Source organism: Hoplias malabaricus, chromosome 3, assembly GCF_029633855.1.
Source record: "Hoplias malabaricus isolate fHopMal1 chromosome 3, fHopMal1.hap1, whole genome shotgun sequence".
In the NCBI taxonomy this organism is placed as follows: domain Eukaryota; kingdom Metazoa; phylum Chordata; class Actinopteri; order Characiformes; family Erythrinidae; genus Hoplias; species Hoplias malabaricus.
Genome location: NC_089802.1, coordinates 36,032,452 through 36,058,889, shown reverse-complemented (window position 1 = coordinate 36,058,889; position 26,438 = coordinate 36,032,452). Strand labels below are relative to the sequence as shown.

At 36.3% G+C, this 26,438-nt stretch overlaps 1 protein-coding gene across 2 annotated transcripts; it reads right to left on the bottom strand.

Moving 5' to 3' along the window:
- Window positions 1-569: 569 nt before the first annotated feature.
- On the bottom strand, window positions 570-25,279 carry tbc1d12b (TBC1 domain family, member 12b). 2 transcript variants are annotated; one of them, XM_066665725.1, is made up of 15 exons: window positions 24,955-25,279; window positions 22,894-23,756; window positions 19,776-19,887; window positions 16,683-16,739; window positions 13,278-13,390; window positions 11,780-11,862; window positions 10,683-10,800; window positions 8,698-8,804; window positions 8,363-8,443; window positions 7,681-7,778; window positions 7,275-7,346; window positions 6,620-6,748; window positions 6,418-6,527; window positions 5,091-5,349; window positions 570-2,751 (listed from the first exon to the last, which is right to left on the bottom strand). In XM_066665725.1, the coding sequence occupies exons 2-15, from the start codon at window positions 23,655-23,657 to the stop codon at window positions 2,671-2,673; spliced, it is 2,184 nt and encodes a 727-aa protein (XP_066521822.1). In that variant the 5' UTR covers window positions 23,658-23,756; window positions 24,955-25,279; the 3' UTR covers window positions 570-2,670. The 2 variants fall into 2 exon arrangements, with proteins under 2 accessions (XP_066521822.1, XP_066521823.1); XM_066665726.1 differs by lacking the exon at window positions 16,683-16,739.
- Between the last annotated feature and the right edge of the window lie 1,159 nt (window positions 25,280-26,438).

Genomic DNA, 26,438 nt, shown 5'->3' with positions numbered 1-26,438 from the left:
CCTGGAGGTAATACAAAATACACCATATACCAAAACTTACCATAACGTGGATGGAAATGTGAAGCATACTTCAGGCTATGCATTAAATTTTTCTCCTGTTAAAAGCATCACATAGCATTCACTCACAATATTTTTGCGTATGACTGAGACTGAAATTTACATATGGTAGAATAAATAAAATAAAGGTTCCTGTGGCTAAATAAGCCACCAGCTCAGAAACCTGTCTCTCATCAAAATTATTTAAGGGTGTGGTATTTTTTCTTTCATGGTATATGAAATTGTGCAGCACTTTATTATATATACACAATATTTCTCAATTATCCAAGCACTTTTTTTCCTCACTCATTTAAACCATGTTCCAATTTGCTAGTGAAATAATGTGCAGTGTTTCAGAAATTAGTACAGAACATTTAATACCAAATATGACCATCAGTCACCTTGTCACATTAGTTTGCCTTTAAAATAAAATCTATACAGCAGTGTGTATATATATATATATATATATATATATATATAAAACTTACATTTTATCTAATTATACCATAAATAAACAATTTATATAAAAAGGGCAGATGTCCATTTTCTTGTTTATTTACATGTATTCATATTAGTGGTATTTCACACATATTTACAGTTTCTCCTTGCCTCCAGGTATGAAAACTTTACAATAAAAGAAATGGAGTGAGTAGAAAAGAAGTTCAGAATTTCATACAGCCTATATATATATATATATATATATATATATATTTTTTTTTTTAATCATTTCTCAACAATGCAACACTTTCCATTTCCCCCCCGGAGTGAAAGTTCAGTTCCACAAAAAACAAACAAAAAATTTGGTCAAACATTGGACAGAGAACAAATCAAATTAGACAGAATAGTGTGCCACTATTACATTAAAAGTGATTTTTCATTTAACAAATGTGTTTGTCCAATTTAAAGGAACAGAGGTTAAATAAAATAAAACAGAAAAAAAGTATCCATTACCTCATTGAACATGGGAAATGCACTTTTAGTTTCATAAATCAATATTACGTAAACTAACACTGTCATTGTCAGTAGCATAAAATTACTAATATATTATAAAACAACAAACGATAAACAAATGCTCTGTTTGTGACTTACTGTCTATGTCTATTTTTTTTATTCAGATGCCGCAGATAGAGGTTAAAAACACAGGAATATTTATTTACATTTATGGATATTTTACATTTATTTTAATGAAAAATCCACTACTGCAGCATGCAAAAGAAAAAACTCTTAACTCAAATAAAAAGTGAATAATTCTCACTCGAATACAAAGTGTAATACAGACTGCTGTCAGGTTAATTGCACATTAAAGACAAAAATAGGTAAGTTTACAAAAATATTTCTGTACAATAATGCACAATAATATTTTTACCTTCTTTTTTCAGAATCATGCCCTAAGTTAAGACTAAGTTTGAATTAAGAGCTAATATACTTCATGAGCATCACAGTTTCAAGTAAATTAATTAAATTAATTAACATTAAAAGACAAAAGAAAGCTGCTGTGCAGCTGTTGATAACTTCTTTAAGATTTAAATAGCGGCCTAATGCACCAGCTTTAATTATGTAATATTTCTAAACAACTAATGCTCCAAAATGAAAATAACCTGCTGCTGATGTGTACAGTACATTAGAATGCTGGTGAAACATTTGACTCTTCTTTTGCCACAGGTTTGTATGCACTGTGCACCAAGAACCTAAGACGGAGGTATTCAAACATTGGGGTATTGCAGAGAGTGGGGTGTCTGTTTGCATTTGTGCAGAAAATAGAAGCACTTATCATGTGCTGCTTTTAATTTTATTGTGTTTTGTTGGCCAGCTAATAATAGACAATATATATTTTCTGGACAGATGGATTGATTTATCTCAATTTCGTTATACAACTGCTGCTGTAATTGGCATATTGACAGGTTTATTTCAGTTGTGGTTGCCAGGGGCCCAAGATCTCAAAAAACCTTATGATGAGCCTCCAGAGAAAATAAGTTTGAATACCTCTGTTCTAAGATCTGTTTTCACTAACAGTTGAATTGCATTTCTAGAATAATATTGTGTTACTCACTTATACTCTTATACCAATAGAGATAATTACCCTTCACTCAGGAAAACAGTAAAAACACCAGCCCACATTTAAAACACAATTGCAACAGCAGCAACTGGGAAAAGTTTATGTTTTCTTTCTAAACACAGAGAAACGTTTCTACATTTTTTCCCTCTGGTGATCAACCAAATTGCCAAAGTCCAAACAAAAATAGGAATCTCCAGTTTTGTGAATTTTTGGTTTACTTAATCTTTTGAACACAGCAGCTCTCCTACACATTGTGTGGAATAAAATCCTTTTACATTTACTTCTATTGCAAGTTAAGAAGGTATTTTCCTCCTCCTGTAAATTTACTATTTTGGGAGATATATGTTTTTAATTGGAGAGTGACGATATGTTAAAGAGATTAAGCTGAAAAAAAAATGCTGGTGTAAAGGCCATCATTTACCACAGATTTACTTCTGTTTCCTTCTGTAATACTGCCAATAGTTTCAGAGAAAAATGTCAGTTCCCATTTTAAATTCAGTCCACAAAATGACAAATTTCATTCAAAACCCAGCACTAGTCTCATTTAAAATATTTAAAGAAGAAATATAATAAAAAGGTCAGAGAGAACGAGTCGAGCTTTTCAAGCAAGGGCTGCTGCCTTTTTCCATTTCTTTGTCCTTCATTAGTGCACTAAATACCTAAAAAAAAAAAAAAAAAAAAAGACAATTCAGCGAATAAATTAATGACAAAATAATTTTAAAAAGTTGTGTTATACATGTATATAACAAACAGGCATATTTTTAGACAAAATAAATTAACCTCTACATTTATGAAAAAAAAAGTTGTGACATTTTGTAAAACGCAATAAAAATGTGTGAAAATATATATATATATAAAATAATCAAGAAAACCTGTTTCCGAATATTACATAAAAAACAAGGGAATATAAAAGGTGCAAGCAAAGATGTGTCATGGATCACAACATGGTGCCAAACTCTCAAACAGTTCTAAAAGAATATTTCTTTTTTCTCATCTCTATGTGTTAAGATACCACCGATGTAGAGGTGTGTAATGGGATTTTAGAAACACATGCTGACATCACTGTGACTGGCTACATTCACACAGCAGGGAAAAGCGGCTAAAATCTGATTTTGTGATCAAATCTGATTTATTATTTTCTGCTGTTCACATTTTCTATATATTGTGACCTATGTCTGAGAGATCATGCTCAAACTGACCTGCATGCTCAAAAGGACTGTGGAAATGTCTGTCAGTTTCATACAAAGCACTTCTGTTTTTGAAATGAAGGAATCGGACTGGACTGTGCAGCACTGAAAGTGAAACTGGCCCAAATCTGATTTTAAAAGTCAGATTCAATGAGATTTGTGCTGTTCACACAGCCACACAAACGACAAATCTGTGTCAAAAATGTCGTATTTGGGTTAATTTTACCTGCTGTGTCAATGGTTATTTCAGTAAGAAAACCCCAGCCCTATTGTGCACATGCTTCTATAGCATGGCTGCTAAGATTCAGACTGGGTATGCTTGACTCTTCAGCATGCTTTCCAGAACTGTCTTTTATGGCATATTATGAAAAGAAAAGTCAGATATTGGCATCCACACATTGTTGAGCAGCTGGAATCCTGTATCTAGCAAGACTTGGAAAAAATTCCTCTTAAGTAAATGTTCAAGAGAACTGACAAATCACAGATTCTAAATTTATTGCATTTTACAATAAATTCTATTTTGGAAACAGAGTATGTACCAGTCAAAACAAGTCTTAGAAGTAAACATTCAAATATAGTACATGAAAATAAACTATGCATTTCCTGAAGGAAACTCCAGTGTTTGCAAAGCAAAAAATAAAATAAGTAATTGCTAGTGGTTGAAATAGGTTGGTAGACAGTTGCTATGTTATCCCAGGTGATTGCTAAGTTTTAACTTAGCAGTTGCAAAGTGGTTGCTAATGTGATGCTAAGTGGTTGCTATGGTATTCCCGGTGGTTCAAAATGTATTGCTAGGCAGTTCCTATGATACCCCAGGTGGTTCCAAAAGGGTTGCTTGGCAGTTGCTACAGTATACCAGGTAGTTATAAGTGGTTGCTGTAGTTTACCAAGTGGTTGCTGAGTTGTTGCTTAGTGGTCGCTAGGCAGTGGCTATGTTATCCCAGGTGATTGCTACATTCTAACTTAGCAGTTGCTAAGTGGCTGCTAATGTGATGCTAAGTGGCTGCTATGGTATTCCAGGTGGTTCCAATAGGGTCGCTACGCAGTTGCTACAGTATAGCAGGTAGATATAAGCATTTGCTGTAGTTTACCAAGTGGTTGCTGAGTTGTTGCTTCGGCGGTTGCTATAGTATTTCAAGTGTTTTCACTTTATGGCTAAGGTGTTGCTAGGCAGTTGCTGGCTATCCCTGATGGCTGCAAAGTTGTTGCTCTGTGGTTTTTAGGCAGTTGCTATGATGTAGCTTGCCAGTTCTATGTGTTCCCAAGTGCTTGCTAAGGTTGTGATTGCTAGGTGGTTTATATGATGTGGCTGGGTGATTGCTATTGTATTCAAAGTGGTTGCTATTTTATCACTAGGCACTTGCTATGGTATCATGGTTGTTATGTAGTTTCAAGGCAATTGCTATGGTATCTCAAGTGGTTTCTAGGATGTCACTAGGTTTTTTGAGGAGATATCCTGGGATCTCAAATGCTTTCATAGAATCAGAGCCTGAGTTTAGGTGTGATCCCATACAATGGCGCCAGATGTTCATTAGTGTCTCCCCGCTACTGCACTTGGAAATTTGGATCAACACAAACCACAGTTTGCCCCACCAACACCCATTCCAGTAACCATCCAAGCTTTACCTTGGAGGAAGCAGGTAAAAGACCTTAGTATTTCCTGCTGTGAAGCTCTGTGTGACTGAGGACCAGAAAGATCTGTTTCCATGTTTGTGGTAAGAAAGAAAAATTTAGATTTAGAATTTTATATTTTGTTGAGCTACCTGGAATATCCTGGTAATATGCCCTGTGAAGCTGACTGAAGAACAAACCTGTGTCCACTTGCGGTTTCCACTGGTCATCTGTGTGCAGGAGATGCAATTAAAGAGCTTGTCCACAGAGACATCATCGGGAAGGCGAGTGAGGAACTGAGCGATGAGAATGAAGTCCATCCTCAGCAGAACCTCCTCATACAGACGCAAAATTCCCAGCCCGGTCCGGAACAGGAACTCCTCTCCATCCCGACAGAATACATCCCACACACGACACGCAATGTCCAGTGGTAAAGATTTACTGTAAAGTGTGAAGATCCTACACACACACACACACACACACACACAGACACATTTTATTTATTCATTTCCATATGCAGAAAACTTATCTCCCTCATATAACACTGCAGGACAAGGTAAATCCCTATAAAAGTTGCAAAAAGATATTTTTAATACCAAACAAGAAGCAGAAGATATACTCTGATAAGGCCCATCAGCTAACAGGTTTACAGAGATGTTACAGATGAAGAAAAACAGGAAGCAGCAACTTTTTTCAAATTCCTATATAGACTTCCTACAACAGTGAAAATGCAGCTGTATTTTGCCAACATTAAGAGTCTGTGCACATGTGCAAAACGGACTCAAACTACAAATATGATCTTCTGTTTAAATCCTCTCTCTCAATGGCAGTAATTTGTGACTGATTCTTTATAATTTTTACTCTTCTAAAATAAAAAACCCATTTCCAGAGAAGTTACGTTGCTATGCAAAATGTAAATAAGTCAGAATTAAATAATGTGCAAATCATTTAATATGATTATATTTAATTGAAAAATCATACAAAGACGATATTTTAGATTTTGAAACTGAGAATTGTTATGTATTTATTTGTTTGTTTATTTAAATGTACACATCGAAATAAACACACTGGTGAACATATGGAAGATGTTGCACGCATCAAACCCTAAATGGGCAAAAAAAAAAAATTAATTAAAACTTTCTCAGTTTCAACTAAAAGTTGTCTTTTTATTGCGTAGTATTTTCAATGAAACCTATGGTATAAATCATTTGCACAACATTGCATTTTGTTTTAATTTACATTTTGAAAATCAATAATGCACAAAAAGATGCAGCATAAAAGTGAATAACGTTACTTTCTTTACATTTACATTAATACAAACACTTATTACACTGCTAATTCACTCTTATTTCATGGCATTTCCTTTTCTTGCAAAACTTTCACATTGTATATATTTTAAAGCTTATAAATGTTCTCTTCTGAGTGAGGAAATTTAGCAAATTTGAAGTCAACAAACTTCTCACACACACACAAGTTTACAAACAAAACACAACAGACTAAAACCTTCATAAAAAATGTATCACTTACCAGTCAATCAGATACAGGTCTGGGCTGAGGCTGTAGCTCTGGAAGTGACTGAAAAGTTTTGGGAGGTTTTCTTCAAAAAACACCTCAAATGCTGCAAAGTACTTTTGCATCTGTAGAGAAGAATACAATAGTGTACTAAAGAGAAGAACAGCTGTCAAATCCAAAAAGGTAAATAAAAAAAGGGGTGTTCTATAGCTCATACCAGTTCATGGTCCACTCTGAAGAAAGATATCTGGCATGGTTTGTTGAGGAGGTTGGCAAAGGCAATGAAGGCATCAGCTTCCTCCAGATTCAGGATCAACACTGCTGCTATAAAGGACATGCCCTGGACCTAAAATCAGTGGAGTGGATTACATTACAGTGAATTAACCCTAGCGTTTACATTATTTTCCTCATGTAATTCCAAGGTTACTTGGAATAACTTGGGGTTGGAAGTGTCTAAACCTAGAATAGCAATCAGTTGTAGGAGTTGACAGTTGTAGTAGTAACAAAAGTAAAACAGAAGTAAATTTTGTTTTTTGGAGCTCACCCTAGTGTAAATAATTTTTACAGCACTGTAATACAAATCAATGGAGAAGCAGTGGTTTCCTGCACTGCTCCAAAGGTTACATAGTGCAGTTTCTGAGCCTAGAGTAGCAACAGCAGCAGCTCTATTCTCTCTATTACAGGTCAGTGAAGCATCACAATGACTTTGAGGATTTCATTTAAAAGGTAAAAATATCACTTAGTGTTCCTTTAAACAACCATATATACGACTGATACAACTCTTGTCCAGTCAGCAGTGTGTGTGTGTATTACTTTTCCATTGTGTTTATTCTACTATATTTAGGCAAATGACCTAGACAAAGAATACTCACATATCCCACATCTGGCCGATAACAAGTGTAGGCCCCGAGCACGCTATGAAGAAGTTCATGATACGGTCCTCCCTGACACACAACATATAACCACATGGCTTGCAATCATTATATAGACTGATATTTGTGTTAAATGTGTTATCAGTGTAAACTTTGTCTTGTTGTCTTCTAATTAAAATGTTTAAATTAGAAATTAAACTGTTGGAAGTAAGCCAATTTTAGAGAAATTCACCTATTTAAGGCTACTGTATTTCACTCGCAAAGATCAAACAAATGTATTTTTCATTAGTGTGTTTAGAATTTATGATTATCATTTATGATTAGATTATGATATCCTTTAGCAAAGTTAACTGTATTTGGCAAATTTGATATTTCATAGTAGAATACACATGCAAAATGTATGTACCTTCTGAAAAATGAAGAGAGAGGGAAAGGTGCGGGAAATGTCCAGTTTGATCAGGTCCAGGCTAGATTCTCTGTCTGCTATTGATGCTCCACTGTCTCCTGTGGTATTAGAGTTTTTTATTATATATTATTTCACTTTTAGACAGATATTATAGTCCATTTTATCACATTAAAGCCCACGTCTACAATTGTAGAGAACTGTAGTTCTCTCTGGTTTGCTGATGTTCAGAAGCTCAGCGACTTTTAAGGTGGAACGGTATGTTTGAGGAGAAAAGCGACTGTTTGTACATGGCTGAAGTTTACATACATTTTTATTCACCCTTTGAATTACCAATGAAACTCGTTTGTAACTTGAGTTGTTTAGATTTGTAGAATTTTCAATATGCCTTTACTTTGATGAAGTTAGCAGTCTCCCAAATTTAGTGCTGGATCCTACCTAAATAATTTGAAACAGCATATCTGACCGAGTCACTATGTTTTTTGAATATAATCGTTAAATTTGCCTTTAAGGCTTTGTCATTCATTGCACTGATTGACCACTGCATGGCAAAACTCTCTTCTTATATTCATAAAGCTAAGAACAACTCCTGCCACATGTCTCCTCAGATATAAATGAACACTGAAATGAAAATTGTACAGCAATAGCACTGTAAAGCAGCAGTAATAATTGTGTTGACACGCACCCTCGGCCTCAATCTCACAGCCCGTCTCTCTGAAAGTCTTCCAGCGCTCTTTTGCCCGGGAAAGAAAGATCTCATACAACTCTACAGAGAGAAAGAGAGAGAGAGATGTTACAACAGAACAACAGGGAGACAGACAATAAATAATTACAGCTGGTTGGATTTTTCATATTTAAAAAACTGGACTTAAATCTCATTGCAGACTGACAAAATAATGACTGCAATAACTATACAAACTAATGATTTGTTTAATTCCGAACATGTTTGTGGTTTGTCAACTAATAACTTTAAGCTATGAAAACAACATTTTACAAAAACAATAATGAAACAAATAATACCCAAAGTAATGTTGAGCTCGTTTCCTATGGCTAGACTCCACACTTTTCCACGGACATTTGGAGGAAGGCCTTGCCACCACAGATCTCTAACCCTGCGAGTACCACGCCTTGTAAGGGGAAAACAGGAGGGAGATTAACACATTTAAATGAGACAAATAAAATGTTAAACTGCATTACAAAAATCCTTCATGTGCAGGATAAGGCTAATCTAAGGACATCAGTGGATATGAAAACTCTAAATTTGCATAAAACGTATAATTTTTTTAAAATGAAAATTCAATACTATAAATGGACTACGATGTTATGGCATAAACCATATGAAATTATATGATAAGTCAGATATATGATAAAAAAGATGAACCGGTAGCGTTAAAAATACTTGTTTTAAAAAAAATAAAACACCATTTTTAGCCAAGGGCTTAGTTCCCACATTGATTTACCAATGACATTACTTTATGACATTTATGATCATTTATGACATGAGGTAATAACATTTTCATTCATTCATTATCTGTAAGCGCTTATCCAGTTCAGGGTCGCGGTGGGTCCAGAGCCTACCTGGAATCATTGGGCGCAAGGCGGGAATACACCATGGAGGGGGCGCCAGTCCTTCACAGGGCAAAACACACTCACACATTCACATCTACAGACACTTTTGAGTCACCAATCCACCTACCAACGTGTGTTTTTGGACTGTGGGAGGAAACCGGAGCACCCGGAGGAAACCCACGCAGACACGAGGAGAACATACCAACTCCTCACAGACAGTCACCCGGAGGAAACCCACGCAGACACAGGGAGAACGCACCACACTCCTCACAGACAGTTACCCGGAGGAAACCCACGCAGACACAAGGAGAACACACCACACTCTTCACAGACAATCACCCGGTGGAAACCCACGCAGACACAGGGAGAACGCACCGTACTCCTCACAGACAGTCACCCGGAGGAAACCCACGCAGACACAGGGAGAACACACCACACTCCTCACAGACAGTCACCCGGAGCGGGACATGAACCCACAACCTCCAGGTCCCTGGAGCTGTGTGACTGCGTAACTACCTGCTGCGCCACCGTGCCACTAAGGACATTTTGTCAATTGAAAAATTGTTTGTTTTATAGCATATTAAATCAGAAGAACATTTAGCAAAAGCCGAAATTACAGTGAAGTCTATGAGGCCATGTAACACATGGTTCAGTATGATCTTGACTGAGACATCTCTTGGTCCAAACAAAGTAGGTGTGAAAGAACCCAAAGAGCCCCAGAAGGCCTCCAGCATGATTCTGAACTGGCGATCCTTCTCTTCAGTGTGTAAGTAACTTGATGGCTAAATAATGTTTTTACAAGTGAATGACTGGAGTAGGGATGATTTGTTGTGAATATTATGAGCTCCTTTGTGCTCATCTGCTCAGCAAGAGGGAGTGGCATGGCTGAAGAGAAGTGCATGGATGAATACAAAGCATGTTATTCTCCCAGTGGTTCTCACAGTGGTCCTGGTGAACCAATGCTCTGCACATTTTAGAGATTCCTCTGCTCCCAATACACCTGACGCAACTACTGAGCTAGTTAACAACCTCGTTGGTCTGAGATGCTGGTTCTCTTATGTGACATTTATTGGCAGAATATCAGATATAGCATATTGAAACAGGACTAATCCTATTTTAAATCCAGTTAAACAGGATGTATTCTGATTTTGAGAGTGTTGTAGCAGCAACTCTCATCATCTGAGATATCTGTGAGACAGCTTTATCCTGACCACTACCACACAAAACAAACCTGTCTTTTGCCAATGCTAAACAGACCTCATTTGATTTAATGTGAGCAACATAGCAGCAACTTTTTCACAATCTGAGACTCCTGTCTGAGAAATGTTTATCTTGACCACTGCCACACAAAGAACCAGTTTTGTTTGGCAGTATTTTAATTCTCACACTGGTGAGTTCAGATTTCAAAAGTATTTTGGGGAATGAGTGATACTCACACGTTATCCCAGTTGGGCAGGATTTCTGTGTTCCAGATGACCATGGCATTAGAGATACTCTCCTCTTGTTTGAAGCGCTCCTTCATCTGTTGCTTCTTCTTCTGAGCCTCCTTCAGCTCTAGAGGGGGGATTAAAAAAAAAAAACAGCAGGCAGTTACCAGTCTCAAAAATGCTGAAGCACAGTACAATCTAAAACACTTTCCCAAGAAAATAGAAATGCTAACAATAATGTAAATATAGTTATATAATTAAATTATATACAGACTGTCAAGTCAAAATATTATGACTACCCCTTTGTATCTACACTCACTGTCCATTCTCTCAGTTCCACTAACAATACAGAAGAACTGTGTAGTTGTACAATTACAGACTGTAGTCCATCTGCTGCTCTGCATACATTTTTAGCCCCCTTTCACCTTGTTCTTCAATGGTCAGGACCCCCAAAGAGCAGGTATGATGTAGGTGGTGGCTCATTCTCTTCTTTCAACTCTGTTAGACACACCTATCTTGTTGGTTCACTTTGTAGATGTAAAGTCAGAGACAGTAGCTGCACAGTGTGTGTCTGTCGTCCTCTAGTCCTACATCAGTGACACAGGATGCTGCCGTTTTTGGTTGGTGGACTATTCTCAGTTCAGCAGTAACACAGGGGAATTTAAAAACTCCAGCAGCACACACACTAACACACAGAAATCATGTCAGTCTCACTGCAGAGCTGAAAATGAATCACCACCCAAATCTGCTCTGTGGTGGTCCTGTGGGGTCCTGACCATTGAAGAACAGGATAAAAGGGGGTAAACAAAATATTCAGAGAAACAGATAGACTACAGTCTGTAATTGTAAAACTGCACAGTGCTTCTATTTATTTGTTTATTTTAATTGGTTTAATGTTGCATGTAAATGGCAATCTTCTGTGCTTTAAAAATTAAATGATTTATATTGTTTAGATTAAAGATCTAAGAGCATTTTAATTACAGTCCATTAAGTCTTTTAACTGAAAGTTTAGGACATGATGCCAGAGCTTCACAAAAAAAGGTCATGGGGGAAATCTCACAAACCACACAGACATGAGCTTTGAGACATGAGTGTCCAGTCTCTACCTCTCTTCTTGGCCTCAGTTACCATCTCATCATATTCCTGTCTGTGGCGCTGGGCTTCTTCCTCAGGCTTCGCAGGAAGGTTACTGAGAATACAAAGAAAAACACAAGTATTAAAAAGGTAGAAAAGACAATTCATTTTAACTTTGAAAACATGTTAATTTTCAGGGAGACATTAAAAATACTGAGTGAGTGACACACATCTGACAGGAGACAGAACTAGACAGTACATAAACTAATTACGTTTTTAAAAATTAATTAATATAACAAGGTCATTGTCTTTTATTTTGCATTATTTTTGGGTCTGTGTACCTTTAGTCATTCTTTTTTTTTTCAAAACCATTATTTAAAAAAAAAAAAAAAAAAAAAACAGAAAAAAACTGAGCATTCTTCATTGTGTTTTATTATTGTTTGGGGAAAAATAAGAAAGGGCTTTGCCTAAGAGTTTCACTAACTGATCACAAATCAAAAAAACAGAAATGGAATAACGGTGTCATATTTTATTTATCCAAATGTGCAATTTCATGGAAATAAACCTGCAGCATGCATATATGACGACAGAAGCAAAGAACACAGACATTACATGAGCATTGGTGCAAGCAGCCATAGTCCTGTAAGCATTATGGGTAAAATTTTTATGGCTATTTTTTCTTTAAACATTTATCTTGAAAACTATGTTACAAAAAGAGACCAATTGGATTTTTTATTGAATAATTTGCTTAAGAATGGGATGTGCATTTGACTGTTTCTGCTGTATCCACTCATAATGTGATAGCCCTGGAGATATAACCATTAGTAACAGCACGTACAGATATGACGACAACAAAAATGCAAACAAACATTACAACTAAAAAAAATATTCCTGTAGTTCCAGTGGTTTGTGTTTTTTGTTTTCCCCCCAAAGTGAGTAGTGTAAACCATTAACCAGACTTCCAGTGAAGGATTGTAAAAAGTAAAAAAAAAAATAAATAAATAATAAAAAAAAATTCAGCTGAACTTTAAAGTTCAGTTCAATGTTTGATACTACGTTGTGAACAAAAAAAAAAACTATTACACTTTTGAACTGCACTTTTTATAACCATCCAATCAAATCTCGATAGATGAAACAAATATCCCAGCCAGTATTAAATTTTGACAGTTTATACTGGACTTGGAGAAAATAGGTTATTCTGTTAAATAATATATTTTGTACACCCAAGTATATTGTTCACTGGGATGGCTCACCACCCAAACCCTAGTTCCAAATGTCACACATACACATGCTTATTAAATATTAAACATTTATATAAAACCAACAAATAAGTTAGAGAACTACACTGAAATATTCAGGATTAGTATAATAGCCTCCTAGAATGCAAGAATAGAGAATGTTACAACTGTTTTTAGTTTTAAGGATAATTTATTGATTCCAAATGAAATTGCAAAAGTTTGTGTAGCATTAAAAATGTATTACATCATTAGAGGCCAGTGTGTAATATTAGTACTAAAATATAATACTCACGATGGTCTGTCCTCTAATATGAGTGCAGTAGTGGACAGAGGCTCAAACTCCAGGTTTTTCCTTCGTCCTTGAGAAGTCTGTGATGGGCTTTGACCTCTTTTGGTCTCATATTCCTGAAGATAAACAAAGTAATGAAGCCATTTAACGTGTGTAACTTCAACTATATTTTTAGCAATGGAAAAAGCATTGGAAACATGGAACTAATAGTGAGAGGTAAAGTGATTGTAATGGATTTAGGAAGAATATATGGTGAATGCAAGCATATAGGAAAAAAATAAAAGGAAAACAAGTTCAGTTGCCACACCTACAGAAAAAAAACATGGTTCACAAGAGCTGGATGATCACAGAGATGAGTATGTGAGCCAAAATTTTATTTATTTTAATCATTTTCCCCAGTTTTGTCCCTTCTCCTTAGTTATTAGCTAAGACTCCTCAAGTTATGCCTAAAATCTGAAAAAAGTATTTGATTGTGCAAAATTCATTCTAAGAATTATAATTATGTGATTCAAATGCCATTTTTATCTTGAATCTCCAGCATCTCCACATGGCAGCTGTCTGTTATATTCTAGATATTACGTGTGTGCCATTTAATTAAAAATTGTGTAAAACATTAGCCGTAGTCTGAATTATATTACTTTGTGTTAACATGCAATCTTTTATGTTGCATCCTAATGAATCTTTCTCAAATTTAATCAGTTTGTTCTAGGTAATCTTGAAATAACTACACTCGATGTGAAAAACATGTGCATAGGCCAATTATATGATAAACATTACTTGGTCATAATTGACAAGGAATTCAGAGATGTGAAGATTTTGTAATTATTGTCAATTCAGTAAGAATTCCTTTGTCCTGTCAAAATGTTGTAAATAATCTGTGATGTCATCACTTCAGGAAAGTTCGAGGCTGAAAAACCTCTGGAAACCTCCAGTTATGTTTGAGAATGAGGGAGAGATTCTCATCCCTCAGGACCAATCAGGTCTTTAACACTCCTCTAAGCCATTGGTAACCACACCTGGCTTAAACTGCTGGCGCTCAAGCATTTGGCTAAAGAGTGAAGAAGGCAGAAATATGGTAAGAGGATGCAAGGCAAAGAAAAGAAAGATTTCCCTGGGAAAACTTGGACTTCCATCCTGGATGTTCAGCACTTCAGAAATGGAATGAAAATGGAGAATTAGAGATTCAAAAGACGCAGATCCAGCAATGGAGAATGCCACAGGCAACTTGGAAGAAGCCCTGGGAAGAAGAATAGCGGATGATCGCTGCAGCAACAAGACCATGCCAATGGCTCTAGAAAGCTCTACGTTCATTCATGTTCCATTTGTGAAGTCCTCTGCTCACACTGTTCCAACACAATCTCCAGGGAGAACGTAAGGTCACATGGTTCATTTCATCACACAAAGGGTGGTGTTGAGTGCATTTCTGGGATAAAATATAGTTCCCTTTTAGAAATTATGATAGTTATCTTAGACTAATTCTCTCATGTCATTAATCACTCTCCTCCCTCATGTATCGCTGTAGTCCATTTTTAATATAAATATTGAATAATATGAATTATTACATTTAATAAACTAGCTGTGTTGATAAAAACAATTCTTGGATATTTTTCCGTTTCGAGTCCCGCTCCAGGTGACTGTCTGTGAGGAGTGTGGTGTTTTCTCCCTGTGTCTGCGTGGGTTTCCTCCGGGTGACTGTCTGTGAGGAGTGTGTTGTGTTCTCCCTGTGTCTGAGTGGGTTTCCTCCGGGTGACTGTCTATGAGGAGTGTGTTGTGTTCTCCCTGTGTCTGAGTGGGTTTCCTCCAGGTGACTGTCTATGAGGAGTGTGGTGTGTTCTCCCTGTGTCTGCAGGTGTGAGTAAATGTGCGAGTGTGACGCCATGTGAAGGCACGGCGCCCCCTCCAGGGTGTGTTCCCGCCTTGCGCCCAGTGATACCGGGTGGTCTCCGGACCTAACGCGACCCTGAATTGGATAAGCGGTTTCAGACAATAAATGAACGATTGATAATTAGAACTAATTCCACTACAGTCACAAACAAAAGACTTAACTGCTATCTATTTTACATAATCCAGTCAAGGCCAAAAATAGTTGCACCTATGAGCATTTATGAAAATACACCACTTCTCCCAGAAAATTGTTGCAGGTTCAAATGCTTTGGTGTTCACATTGTCTCACATCTACCATGTAAGACATTCTCCTTCTCAGCTCTATGAGAATGTGGCTTTTTTTTTTTTTTACTTATGAATACGGTTCTTTTCAAGGTTAACCAGACCAACAAGTGTTAATGATATAAACATTTTGAGAATAAATACTGGGTTGATTAGTATTTTGTTTGTTTGTCCTAAATAAGTAGATGGATGATAACCCCAGTGAGGAATATCCTGTGGCCATGCAGAACAGCCACTTACCCATACACCATTAGTGAATGAACCAACTGAGCTGGCCATATTGTTTATGAGGTTTTGTTATGTAAGCATGCCATCTCAAAGCAATATTCAGCAAAGTGTGGTGAAGAAACAGCAAAGAGCTGAGGTGGTGATGGACTAAGACAAGCAGATGTGCTAATATGAGATAAAGTCTATTTGATGATCAAAAAACAACACTTACCAAATTATATGTAACAATAATTACATATACACAAAAAATTGTCACTCAAAATGCAGTCAATTTTTGGGTTTGAAGCTCAGAGGCTCCCAAACAATGGAAGATTATACCAATCTTAAATTAATTATCAGTCTGTCTAAATAATCGTATGCTTGACACTACACATACTCTCATTTATAAACTGAAATAGCACAGAAAATATTTGCATAATCTGAATTATGAACCAGATAATTAAGTCTCTTTGAGATCACGATGCAAGTGTGTAATAACTGAAGCATTTAGATTTTATACAGATTCATTCAGTTTCCTCTAAAATAAAAAAGAAAAAAGAAAAGGTACTTTAGATAATGTGCCTCAGCTGATCGACTTCATTTTTAGCCACAGTCAAATTGTCTAAATCGGTAGTTTCGTTTTTATACTTTATATTTGTATTTATAAATTCTTGTCACGGTTAAACAGACATCCTTTTTAACGACCTACTCTTCTGCTTCAGTTTGATGGCTGTGTTCTGTATGCAGAATGTGGTGTATTTAAGTGGAAAAAGTTGTGTTGTATCGACTGTAAAATTTCATTTTCAGTGATATTATAAATCATTTGTATAAGCAGCAAACTATTCAAACAATTTAATCCAATTTAAGCCTTGATATTTTCATTCAAATGTTTTGTCTTTTTTCCAAAACAGAAATTTCTTGTGGCATCACAAAAAAGAAATGATTCATGGAAGGCAATGCTGCAGTGCTCCATGCTTGAACACACATACACGCACACACAACACAAAAGTTAGTGTGAAAGGAACAGAAGCCTACCCCTGCACTTAAGAGATTGGGTGTTGATACAGAGGTGAGATTGCCTGGGTTATTCTCCTGAAGGAAGAAAGAAAACAGAGTGTACTCATTTAAAGCTTAAAAAGAGGAACAAAAGGTTAAAAATAATATAGAGAAACTGTGTCTCTGGAGAAATTCTGGGTAGCATCTGTGTCAAATGTACATGCTTTGAAAACACCGAACAATTCTCTCTCTCTCTCTCTGTGCATGTTTTATCATCAGGTGCAGCCGTACCATGTAGGATATATATATATATATATATATATATATATGTCAAAATAGTGGCAAAATATTCAAAATGAGAAAATGTTGTGATACAGACTTTCCATTAGAACCACCATACATTATTTTACTGCTATCATTACCAGAAGACGAGTAGTTAATAATCAGATACTTTTACTGAGAGTTCTTCTGATTGCTAAGGAAATGATCATAGATTCCTGGCTGAAACCACAGCCCCAATGAAAAAAAACAATTAAGGATGCTTATTACAAGGAAAATATAACTGCAAGTTTAATTGAATAGTCCCCAGTTATTTCACATATGTCAATTGATGGTGTTTAAGTGATAGTTTACTTGAAATAATTATAAATGCTTGGACTGTTTTATAAGATATTTTAATGCGGTTTCTTACTGAATGTATTGTTGTAAATTTGTATTATCCTTTATTTTTGTATGCTTTGTTTACATAACAAAAATCATGGTTTATCAGTTTACTTTACAGATACACTGGAGTGTTTTTATTTTTATTATTATCCCTTCAACTGCACTGCTAAGTGCAGAGAGATGATTACTGGGATATAAAGGTCTTTTTCAGAGAGTGTATAAGGTTAGCTCAGTTTATGGTCATCTAAGTCTTTGTCTACCACTCTCACAGCCAAGATCTGGGCTTGAGGATTACTTAATAGGACTGGAAAACATTTGGCCAGTGCTAATAAAGCTTCTTACCTCTTTATCCTGCAGAGTCCTAATGTCTCTAAGGCCTTGTTCAGACATGGCACACAAATCAGATATTGTGGAATATTTGAACACACTATGTTTATTTTGTCATTGGGAGGCAGAGGTTCTTGTCATCCTGCCACCGACGTAGTAATGCCTACGATGAAATCCAACAAATATAACTAAATTCTGAAGACAAACCAAGTTTGACACTTTTAACTTGGAGCAATGTGGAACTGTGGTCAAAAACCAGATTTAGAACAAACAAATCCTATCTGCTCTGTAGGAACATTGTGGATGTGTAAACACAAAACGCCTGAAGATAAGTGCTAAAGCAAAGATAGTGAGGACTGGCTACAGGTGTTGGCACCGGCACTGGGAAAATATCTATAAAAACAAAACTTATAATTGCTTACACAGGCTGGCACAACCAGCCAAAAAACACAAATGAAAAAAATCTGACGCCTTAAGACACGTTTAGACAGAGGTTCTTAGCTGTTCTCAGCAACTATAGGACTAAACATTCGAGTAAAATTCAAACTCAATAAACATGAATTTCATGCATTAAAGGGAACGGCTACATTTGTGGTGAACTGTAGTTCTGTCCGGTTTGTTTATGTTCAGAAGCTCCATGTCTTTTAAGGTGGAGCAGTATATTTGAGTTGTTTGTACATGGCTGAAATTTAAGTTGCCTGTTAGTTTTTTATTCACTGTTTGAATTACCACAGAAACTTATCTCTTCCATACCACAGTCAACTGAGAGCATTTGCTAACAAAGTCATTTTGATGGCACCCGCGTTCTTCCAAATGGAAAATGCCCTCGTCCTCCAACGGCCATTGCTGGTGCATTCTGAAGAAGCTCCCCTCTATTCTACATCTGACTTACTGGGAAATGTTCAATGTTCAGGGGTGACTGGCCACCCTTAAGTCCTTGTCTGAAGTTCACCAAGTTTCAAGACCCACATTTGTCTTCTAATTTTTCAGAGGAAGTCAGATCCCTCCTGTACAGAGGGCCACAGAGATGTAACATCAGAAGTTCTTAGTTAGCTTATTTTGCTTTTTCAAAAATGAACTGTAGATTGAAGTTGATTTTAGACCACTGGGTGCTCAACCACGACTTAAATGTTCTATCATTACGGATGTTTCACATAGCAGTCACCCTTCGCATGATGTGCAAAGTGGAGTGTTTCACATTGGTGAATGTCATGGATTATGAATTCCATGTTCATTTTGCACTACAACATGGACATTGGTTTTCGACTATTCTCAGTCCAGCAGTGACAGCACTGCTGTGCCCAATCCACTTGTACCAGCACAGCACACATTAACACACTACTACCACATCAGTGTCAATGCAGTGCCAAGGATGATCCACCCAATAAAACCATAAGTGCTCAGTGGTGGTCCTGTAGGGTTGTGACAATTGAAGAATAAGGAGGTAGGGAGCTAACAAATTATGTAGCGCAACAAAGAACTACAAAGTGCTCCTATACAGTCACTGGACAGAAAATGGACAGTGATAAACCATGCAGAAACAAGTAGTACAGGAGCAGTAGTGTACAAACAAGGAGGTGGTCATAATGGTATGGCTGATCTGTGTGTGTCTGTGTGTATTATATTGATAGTGAGAGAGAATATGAGAGTTCAGAATGGAAGAAAAAAAATATTTTGTATTGTATAAATTTTGCATATCACTATAACATAGGCTCTTTAAGTCTACAGAAAGGTCCTAGCCAGGTATTGCTCCATTCTCAGCTGAGATGGACTGCACTTTTTTTTTAAATTGTTATTCTACAGTATTGGTTTAAGTTATTAAAATTTACTTTACAATAAACATTTTTCCAAAGGCACAGTGAAAAAAAAAAAAAAAACAGAACCGAGCTGTTTTCAGAGGCGAAAACCACCAAACAATAATTTTCTGACTTATTCTCATTCCAAATGTGAACTCATTGAAATTGAAAACTAAAGACCAATGTAAAACTGAAACTAAAGACCAATGTATCCAACATGTACAAGATTGGGGAAAAAAAAAAAAAAAAAACATTAATGCATGGTGTGAGTAAGTGTTTTGCATTCCTTCTGGATTACTTCAGTGCTCCAGTTTGGCTGTGGTCTACAATTTGAGTGTGGTCAGACCTGCTGGATAGTCTTGCAGTCTTTTGGAGGACTTTCTCTCAGCGGCACTTTCCCAAAAAGCTTCCAGCCAGGCGCACTCTGGGATTCCTTCTGCCTCCTGGAGAACAGGCCCCTATTAAGCACACAGTTCAAGAGCATCTGTCAAACTCCACATAGCTGTTAATTAAATTGGCATTTTGTCCTGCTGTTAATCTCATTATTGTTTTTCTAAAAGAATCGGTTGGATGAGATAACACCACTATGCCCATGTATAGTGTGCAATCTGCAGGCGGTTTTAGCTATTACTGGTTGAAGATACTACCTGTAGTCTTAAAATAATTAAATGTTTAGCATCTGGCATCCCCCTCAGGAATTGCTCTTTATAAATTGTACAGTTTATTGTCCCCTTAACACTAAAAATAATTTTAAACCCCAGGTTGGAAGAACATATTCAGTGTAGAGGTGCACTTGAGTGCAAGCTCAAAGTATCTGGTCTTGCTGATTAAAAACCTCAAAAACAGGAAAAACAGGCCTAGAATATTATTCTGCATGATCTCAAACCTTAAGAAGGATCAGGCAGGTACTGAACCCCAGATACCAACTATCTACAAAAATTATGATTTTTATGGACTTTTCCATTAATAAATAAATAAATCAAAACAAACAAACAAACAAAAAAACTATTACTTACTCCAACCTGTCTGTTGGCTCATATAAAACAAAACATTTACATAAGAGAGGTTAGGTTCACTTATAAAAGTGAATAAATCCAAAAATAAATATTACACCAGTAAGGAAATCTGATATTCTCTGCCCACAGAAAATGGTTGTAAGAGCACGTAACACAATCCAAAAGTGTCAATTACATTAAATTGACTCTTCAGAGTAAATTTGTTCTTCATTTCTCATCTATGTATTAGAACTTAGTGTGTACCCCAAGTAGTCTAGAGATGCCCCTGCTTTTTTCTAACCTGGCATTTATATCTAAGATTTTAGAAAAAGCTGTGGCTCAACAGCTCTGTTCATATCTACACAGAAATCAAATTAATTCCAGTCTGGATTTAGTCCATATCATAGCACAGAGACAGTACTTGTTTAAATAACAATGATAGTTTTCTTGCTTCTGATCTTTGCTGGTGCTACTAGATCCAAGTTCAGCTTTTGGTACTATAGACCATGCTATCCTCTTAGATAGATAAGAAAGCATGGTTGGGATCACAGGAACAGTCATGAAATCCCCTTCTTTTGAACTCTAACAAAACTGATGTTCTCATTATGGGTTCAAAATCTGCAAGATTTTTGTCAGAATTAGTGTCAAACTTATTTGTGAGAATTATTGTTAAATACAGCAGATTACACTGTAACACCTGGGTCAGCAGCTAAAAATCTAGGCACCATAATCAATCAGTATCTATCATTGGGCTAACACATGGGTAACACTACTAGGACAGCGCTTCTTCATCTACATAGTATTGCTAATTTTAGTAATCCCTAAATAATGCAGTAATATTAGTGCATGCCATTATTACTTCAAGGTATTTAAACACACTGTTGTCAGGATGCTCCAGCTGAAACGAAGTAAACCTCAGCTAGTTCAAATGACTGCAGCTAGGGTCCTGAATTAAACCAAATAATTTGATCATAACAGCCATACACTGGTTTACATTTATATTTCATATTGATTATAGAATTCATCTTATTAGCATATGAAGCCCTTCATAGTCCAACCTACATATAATATATATATATATATATAAAAAGGCCACTATCTCTGAAATAAACTTCCAATTACTGTTCAGGACTCAGACGCAGCCTCAATTGTTAATTCTAGGCTGAAACTTCTTTAATGTAGCTTTAACATTAATTAACCTTGAGATAAAGCTTGTAAATCCAGGTTTCACTGTCACAGAATTGTGGTAAAGTCAGATATTGGTGCTGTTGTCCTACCGCTCCCACTCAATTACTCAGGTTTGAAGAAGGTGTCTCCTAATTAAAGGTAGAGAATATGTGCCCTTGAGGGTAACACCACAGTGACAACAAAATGTACCACCGCACTGATTTTCTCTGACCAACAAAAGACATTTTTATCCAATGCAAACCCATCATAAAATTAGTGACATCCTTTGTAGACTTTGTGCAGATATGTTCGCCGCACAAATTTAAAAAATGCCATTTATATTTGTAATATTCTGACTTTTCTACACTGCTCTTACCTAATACATAAATGTTAAAATGCCTTTTTGCTTATTTATGCTTAAAAACAGCTGCTCATTTGTCTTTGTCAGTTTAAACTCCATGGAAGTCCTGCTCCACCTCACCACCACTTTAAAAGGTTTGTTTTTAAGGTCTGTTAATCCTAGCATTTTCTGAGACAACATAAAAGATTGGAGAAACAAGGTTTTTTCTGAAAATAATATGCCGTACCTTCAATAGCTTCCATCTAACTGCAATAAATATGCATGACTATAACATGAGATCATTTGTTAGAAAACACTAACACATATTGTAGGACTGAGGAAACTATTTACTAATATGAATTGATTTAAACAACTGTTTTAATATCTTTTTAAGTATATTAATTATGGGTTTGTTTCCTCTTTTTTTGCAGTGCACTAGGTAGGATTTTATAGCATTCAACCACATAAATAGTAGTGAGGTCAAGTACTGATGTCAGATGATTAGTTCCAGATCACAAAGATGACTACAACACATCCCAAAGGCATCAAAATCATCCATTACTCTGAAGAATGCAGTTCTCATGCCATAGGGCATTTTATTCCCAAAAGCCTACAAGTATTATTGACAGTAGGCTCAGGTGCACTCCATTCTACTGATCATTAGTTCACTAAAGAGATTTTACATATTCTGTTTGTAAAACACCGATTACAAACTTTAGGACATACAGTGTATGAATAATAATATAAATGTATGAAGTGATTTAATTCCCTTTCCTTGAAGGATGGCCCATTTGGGAGATTTCCATTGTCAAATACATCTGCTAAATACTCAGTTAAATTAGCTGTGTTTAAACTGATATTGTACCAGTGTCTGGCCTTCTAGGACCCAAACTGGAAACCCCAAGGTGTTGCAATATACATGAACTTTCAGAGATGAAAACAAGGGTCAGCTGAGCTCCTACCTGCCAAATATTTCAGAGATGCCTTGTTTCATTTGTCTCATAGACAGATCTGAATCTGCCACAGCCAAGGTTCCAGGCATGTTATCTGGGGCACTCTGACGCCGGCTTATTTCATAGGTGTTTCTAGAGTTCAAGCTCACGTCCATGAAGATCAAGTTGTCATTGGGTTGTTGTTGATCTGGATCAGGACAGGAGTCTGAGTGCTTATTATCTGGAACAATTTCTGAAGTTCCATTTCTGGAAGCCATTTCAAATTCCTGACCTCCACTGCCAGCTTCTCTTTGAACTGGACTGGATGGGGTCTTTTTGGACATTCTAGATTCTCTGTCCTGAACAATGACTCCAGTTTCCGGAGTGTTGTGATCCAACCGAAATTTCGAAGGACGTGAAGGACAGAGCATAATGCTAGGAGCACAATCAGAGCTGGATGACAATTCACCATTAGTGTAGCTGTCATTTTCAGAACTACAAGGTTTAGGCTGATCATCAAATCTGGAGACTGTACAAGATACATATTCTACATTTCCATTTGGAAGCTTTACTGAAGATGGACCTGGACAATCCTCGGACTGTGCACAAGTCTCATAATTGGAAACCTGACTGTGTCTCTTCTCTTCTCCAGTCGGACAGCCCTTTCCTTTCTTTCCATCTGGAGCTGCAACCTGAGGGCCCGGTCCATCCATTTCCTCTCGTTTAATAGGATCATCAGCAGTGTAGGGCTGTCTCCGTTTCTCTCTCTTGCCTCCTACAGTCGACTCCACCATCAGCCTCCTCAAAGAACCAGCAGTCCATCAAAGGAATGTCATAACCTAACACAGGGTCCAGGACCAGGTACAAGTGTACTTCACAGCAAGGTTAGTGACCTAAAAAGAAATCAATCACACGAGTAAACCCACAAATATCACACTGTATCCATGCCTTCCTTGAGGATGAGTGCTGTAATTTCTGGGTGATTAACATACTCTAATTTGAACTCGAATTGTTACCAGAAGTACCAGCATCACAGTTTTAATCTTTATTCCCCAATGACCTGAACCAAGCATTAGATACAGCACCAAAATTAAACTATTTATTCCCCCAAGTACCAGACATAAAAGAAATAAGAACTAATTATTTGATTAAAAAGTCCTTCCTAAATGGTATTCGGTCTGTTATAAAGAAGGACTGAAAGATTAAATATATTACTATCACAATCTGCAAGAATGCACTCTTCAAATCATTCAATCTTTCTGGAAAATACCTACAGATTTTTTCACAGACTACATCTTCAACAATTTTGGAAATTTAAGTAATAAAACATAAATAAAAAAAAAAACAATAAAACAGCTGTTATAATGAGGAGGTGTAATAGAGCAATCAGAAACAATAAAAAAATATTTCACAGCTGAAATATTACTGTTAGATATTATACCCCATGTTGTTTAGTTTTCCACTAATACATTACACAGCAGTGTATCAGTGTAACATCCATGCTCGTTATGCACATTCAGTGCTTGTTCTGATTTAACAGCTTTAACAAAGCCAAAACAAAATTATTAAGTAACCTAGTTGTTAATGAGTTGATTTCTACAAAATAAGAAATTGCTTCTGGTCAAATCACCTCATGACAATACAATTTAGCTCTCTGCCAATGGAATAAGACATTTTGGCTAGAAACAATCTCCTATTTCCTAGGAATCAATTCACGTGATATATTGCATTACACTTTCCACATCAGTGGGGAATAATATATTTAATTTACGGTAACCGTGTTTATGGGCAGTTTAAATATTCTGGGTAGTACTGACGCGTGAAGGTGCATTACAAAATGTGTAAATACTGTATTATCAGTAAATACATACGAGGTAAATGACATTTACATAATGACTACAACTTGGTTTCATAATACCTATTATTATTTTTATTACTAGAAAAAACATTTAAACAAATACAACTATCTATAATAATCATATACTATTCCAAATGTTTCCAAATGAGTAACACTGGCAAAATACTGATTCGATTCTAAACATTTAAATTAATAAGACATCATGTTTCGCCGAGAACAAAAACAGAACTTACCTAATGGCTCCCAGACAGCGGCCGCAGTTTAATTAAATCCACTTTTTCAAAAGATATAGAATAAGGATGACGTCTGGAACATGTAAAAAGACAGAGGACGTAACCAGGCTCCAAAACTCTTCACCATACCCAAACCGTTCCTCTTTCACTTCCACAACGAAAACCGCATAAAACCCATTGAATCGTCGATTATAGCTTATTATCCTGACATATCTTCAGCAAACCGACTAAATAAACCAGGCATTGTATTTGGCGAAAACAATGCCGCTTCAAAAAGCAGTGTTAACGTAAAACCCTTAAAAATTCTAAACACCGGTGCAGCGGCCGCCATCTTAAAACGCCAATGACGTATTTTCGGCTGAATAAGGAAAAGAGCACGCGCCATCTGCTGGACACACGGGGTACCGCAGCTCGCTCGTTTTCTGTTTACGTTCTCTCTCTCTCTGTCTCTCTCTCTCTCTCTCTCTCTCTCTCTCTCTCTCTCTCTCTCTCGGTATGTAATTACCGAAATATAATTTCTTTTACAGTTAATATATACTTATTAAATGATATACGATGGGGCAAGTTTGTCCTGCTGAAAATAGTTTAGCCGATGTTTGTTTTGGAAATGAGTTTCATGCGTGTATTATTATTATTATTGTTGTTGTTGTTGTTGTTGTTGTTTTTGTTAAATTTATTTTTTAATTAATTTGTTGAATGTATAGTTATGGTAATTCTGTACTGTCTTATTTAGAATGGGGCAAAATTGTTTGTGGCATTGCTCTGTAAGATACATAGACTGTATGTGATGTGAACATCGCCGCATACAGGGCATTCTTGGAATTACTGGCTGAAATTACTACCTGTAGTCTTAGAACTACAATACTTTGTCGCCCCCCTCAGGAATTGCTCTCAGAAATGTTAATCTTTATTGTCCCCTAAAACTGAAAGGAAATGTACAACCCTACACACAGATAAACGTGAAATCAAATTAAATTAGCCTTCACATGAATGATTTCCAGAATTAGGGACCCTACGTTACAAATATAACAACTGTGAGAAAAGTAATGAAAGAAGGGCTCTCTGGAAATTGATCCAGTGCAAAGATTGTATTTAATACTTTATAATGAAATTAAGTAAAAACATTGAAAATATATGTACACATTTGATTATTTTTCAAGCCACGTTTATTTCAGAGATTAAAACAGCCTTAAAATCACATAGAGGCAAACAATTAAAAAGCTGCATTTTCTTCCCTTAAAACATCATTGGTAAATGGCTATTTAAATAAAGTGTAAATAAAACCTTTTTACAAGTTCATGCCTGTTTAGGGGTTGCATGTTGTGAAAATATCCTAATGTGACTTGTTCAGCAAGCACTGAGGGCCCAGGGCATGTACACACTGCCTCTGCATCTCTTACCTGAAAACCTATAGGGATCTGTGGAAAAAGTTTCAGTCAGAAGATTAATTTTATTTATTTGTTTGTTTATTTTTGCTTTAAACC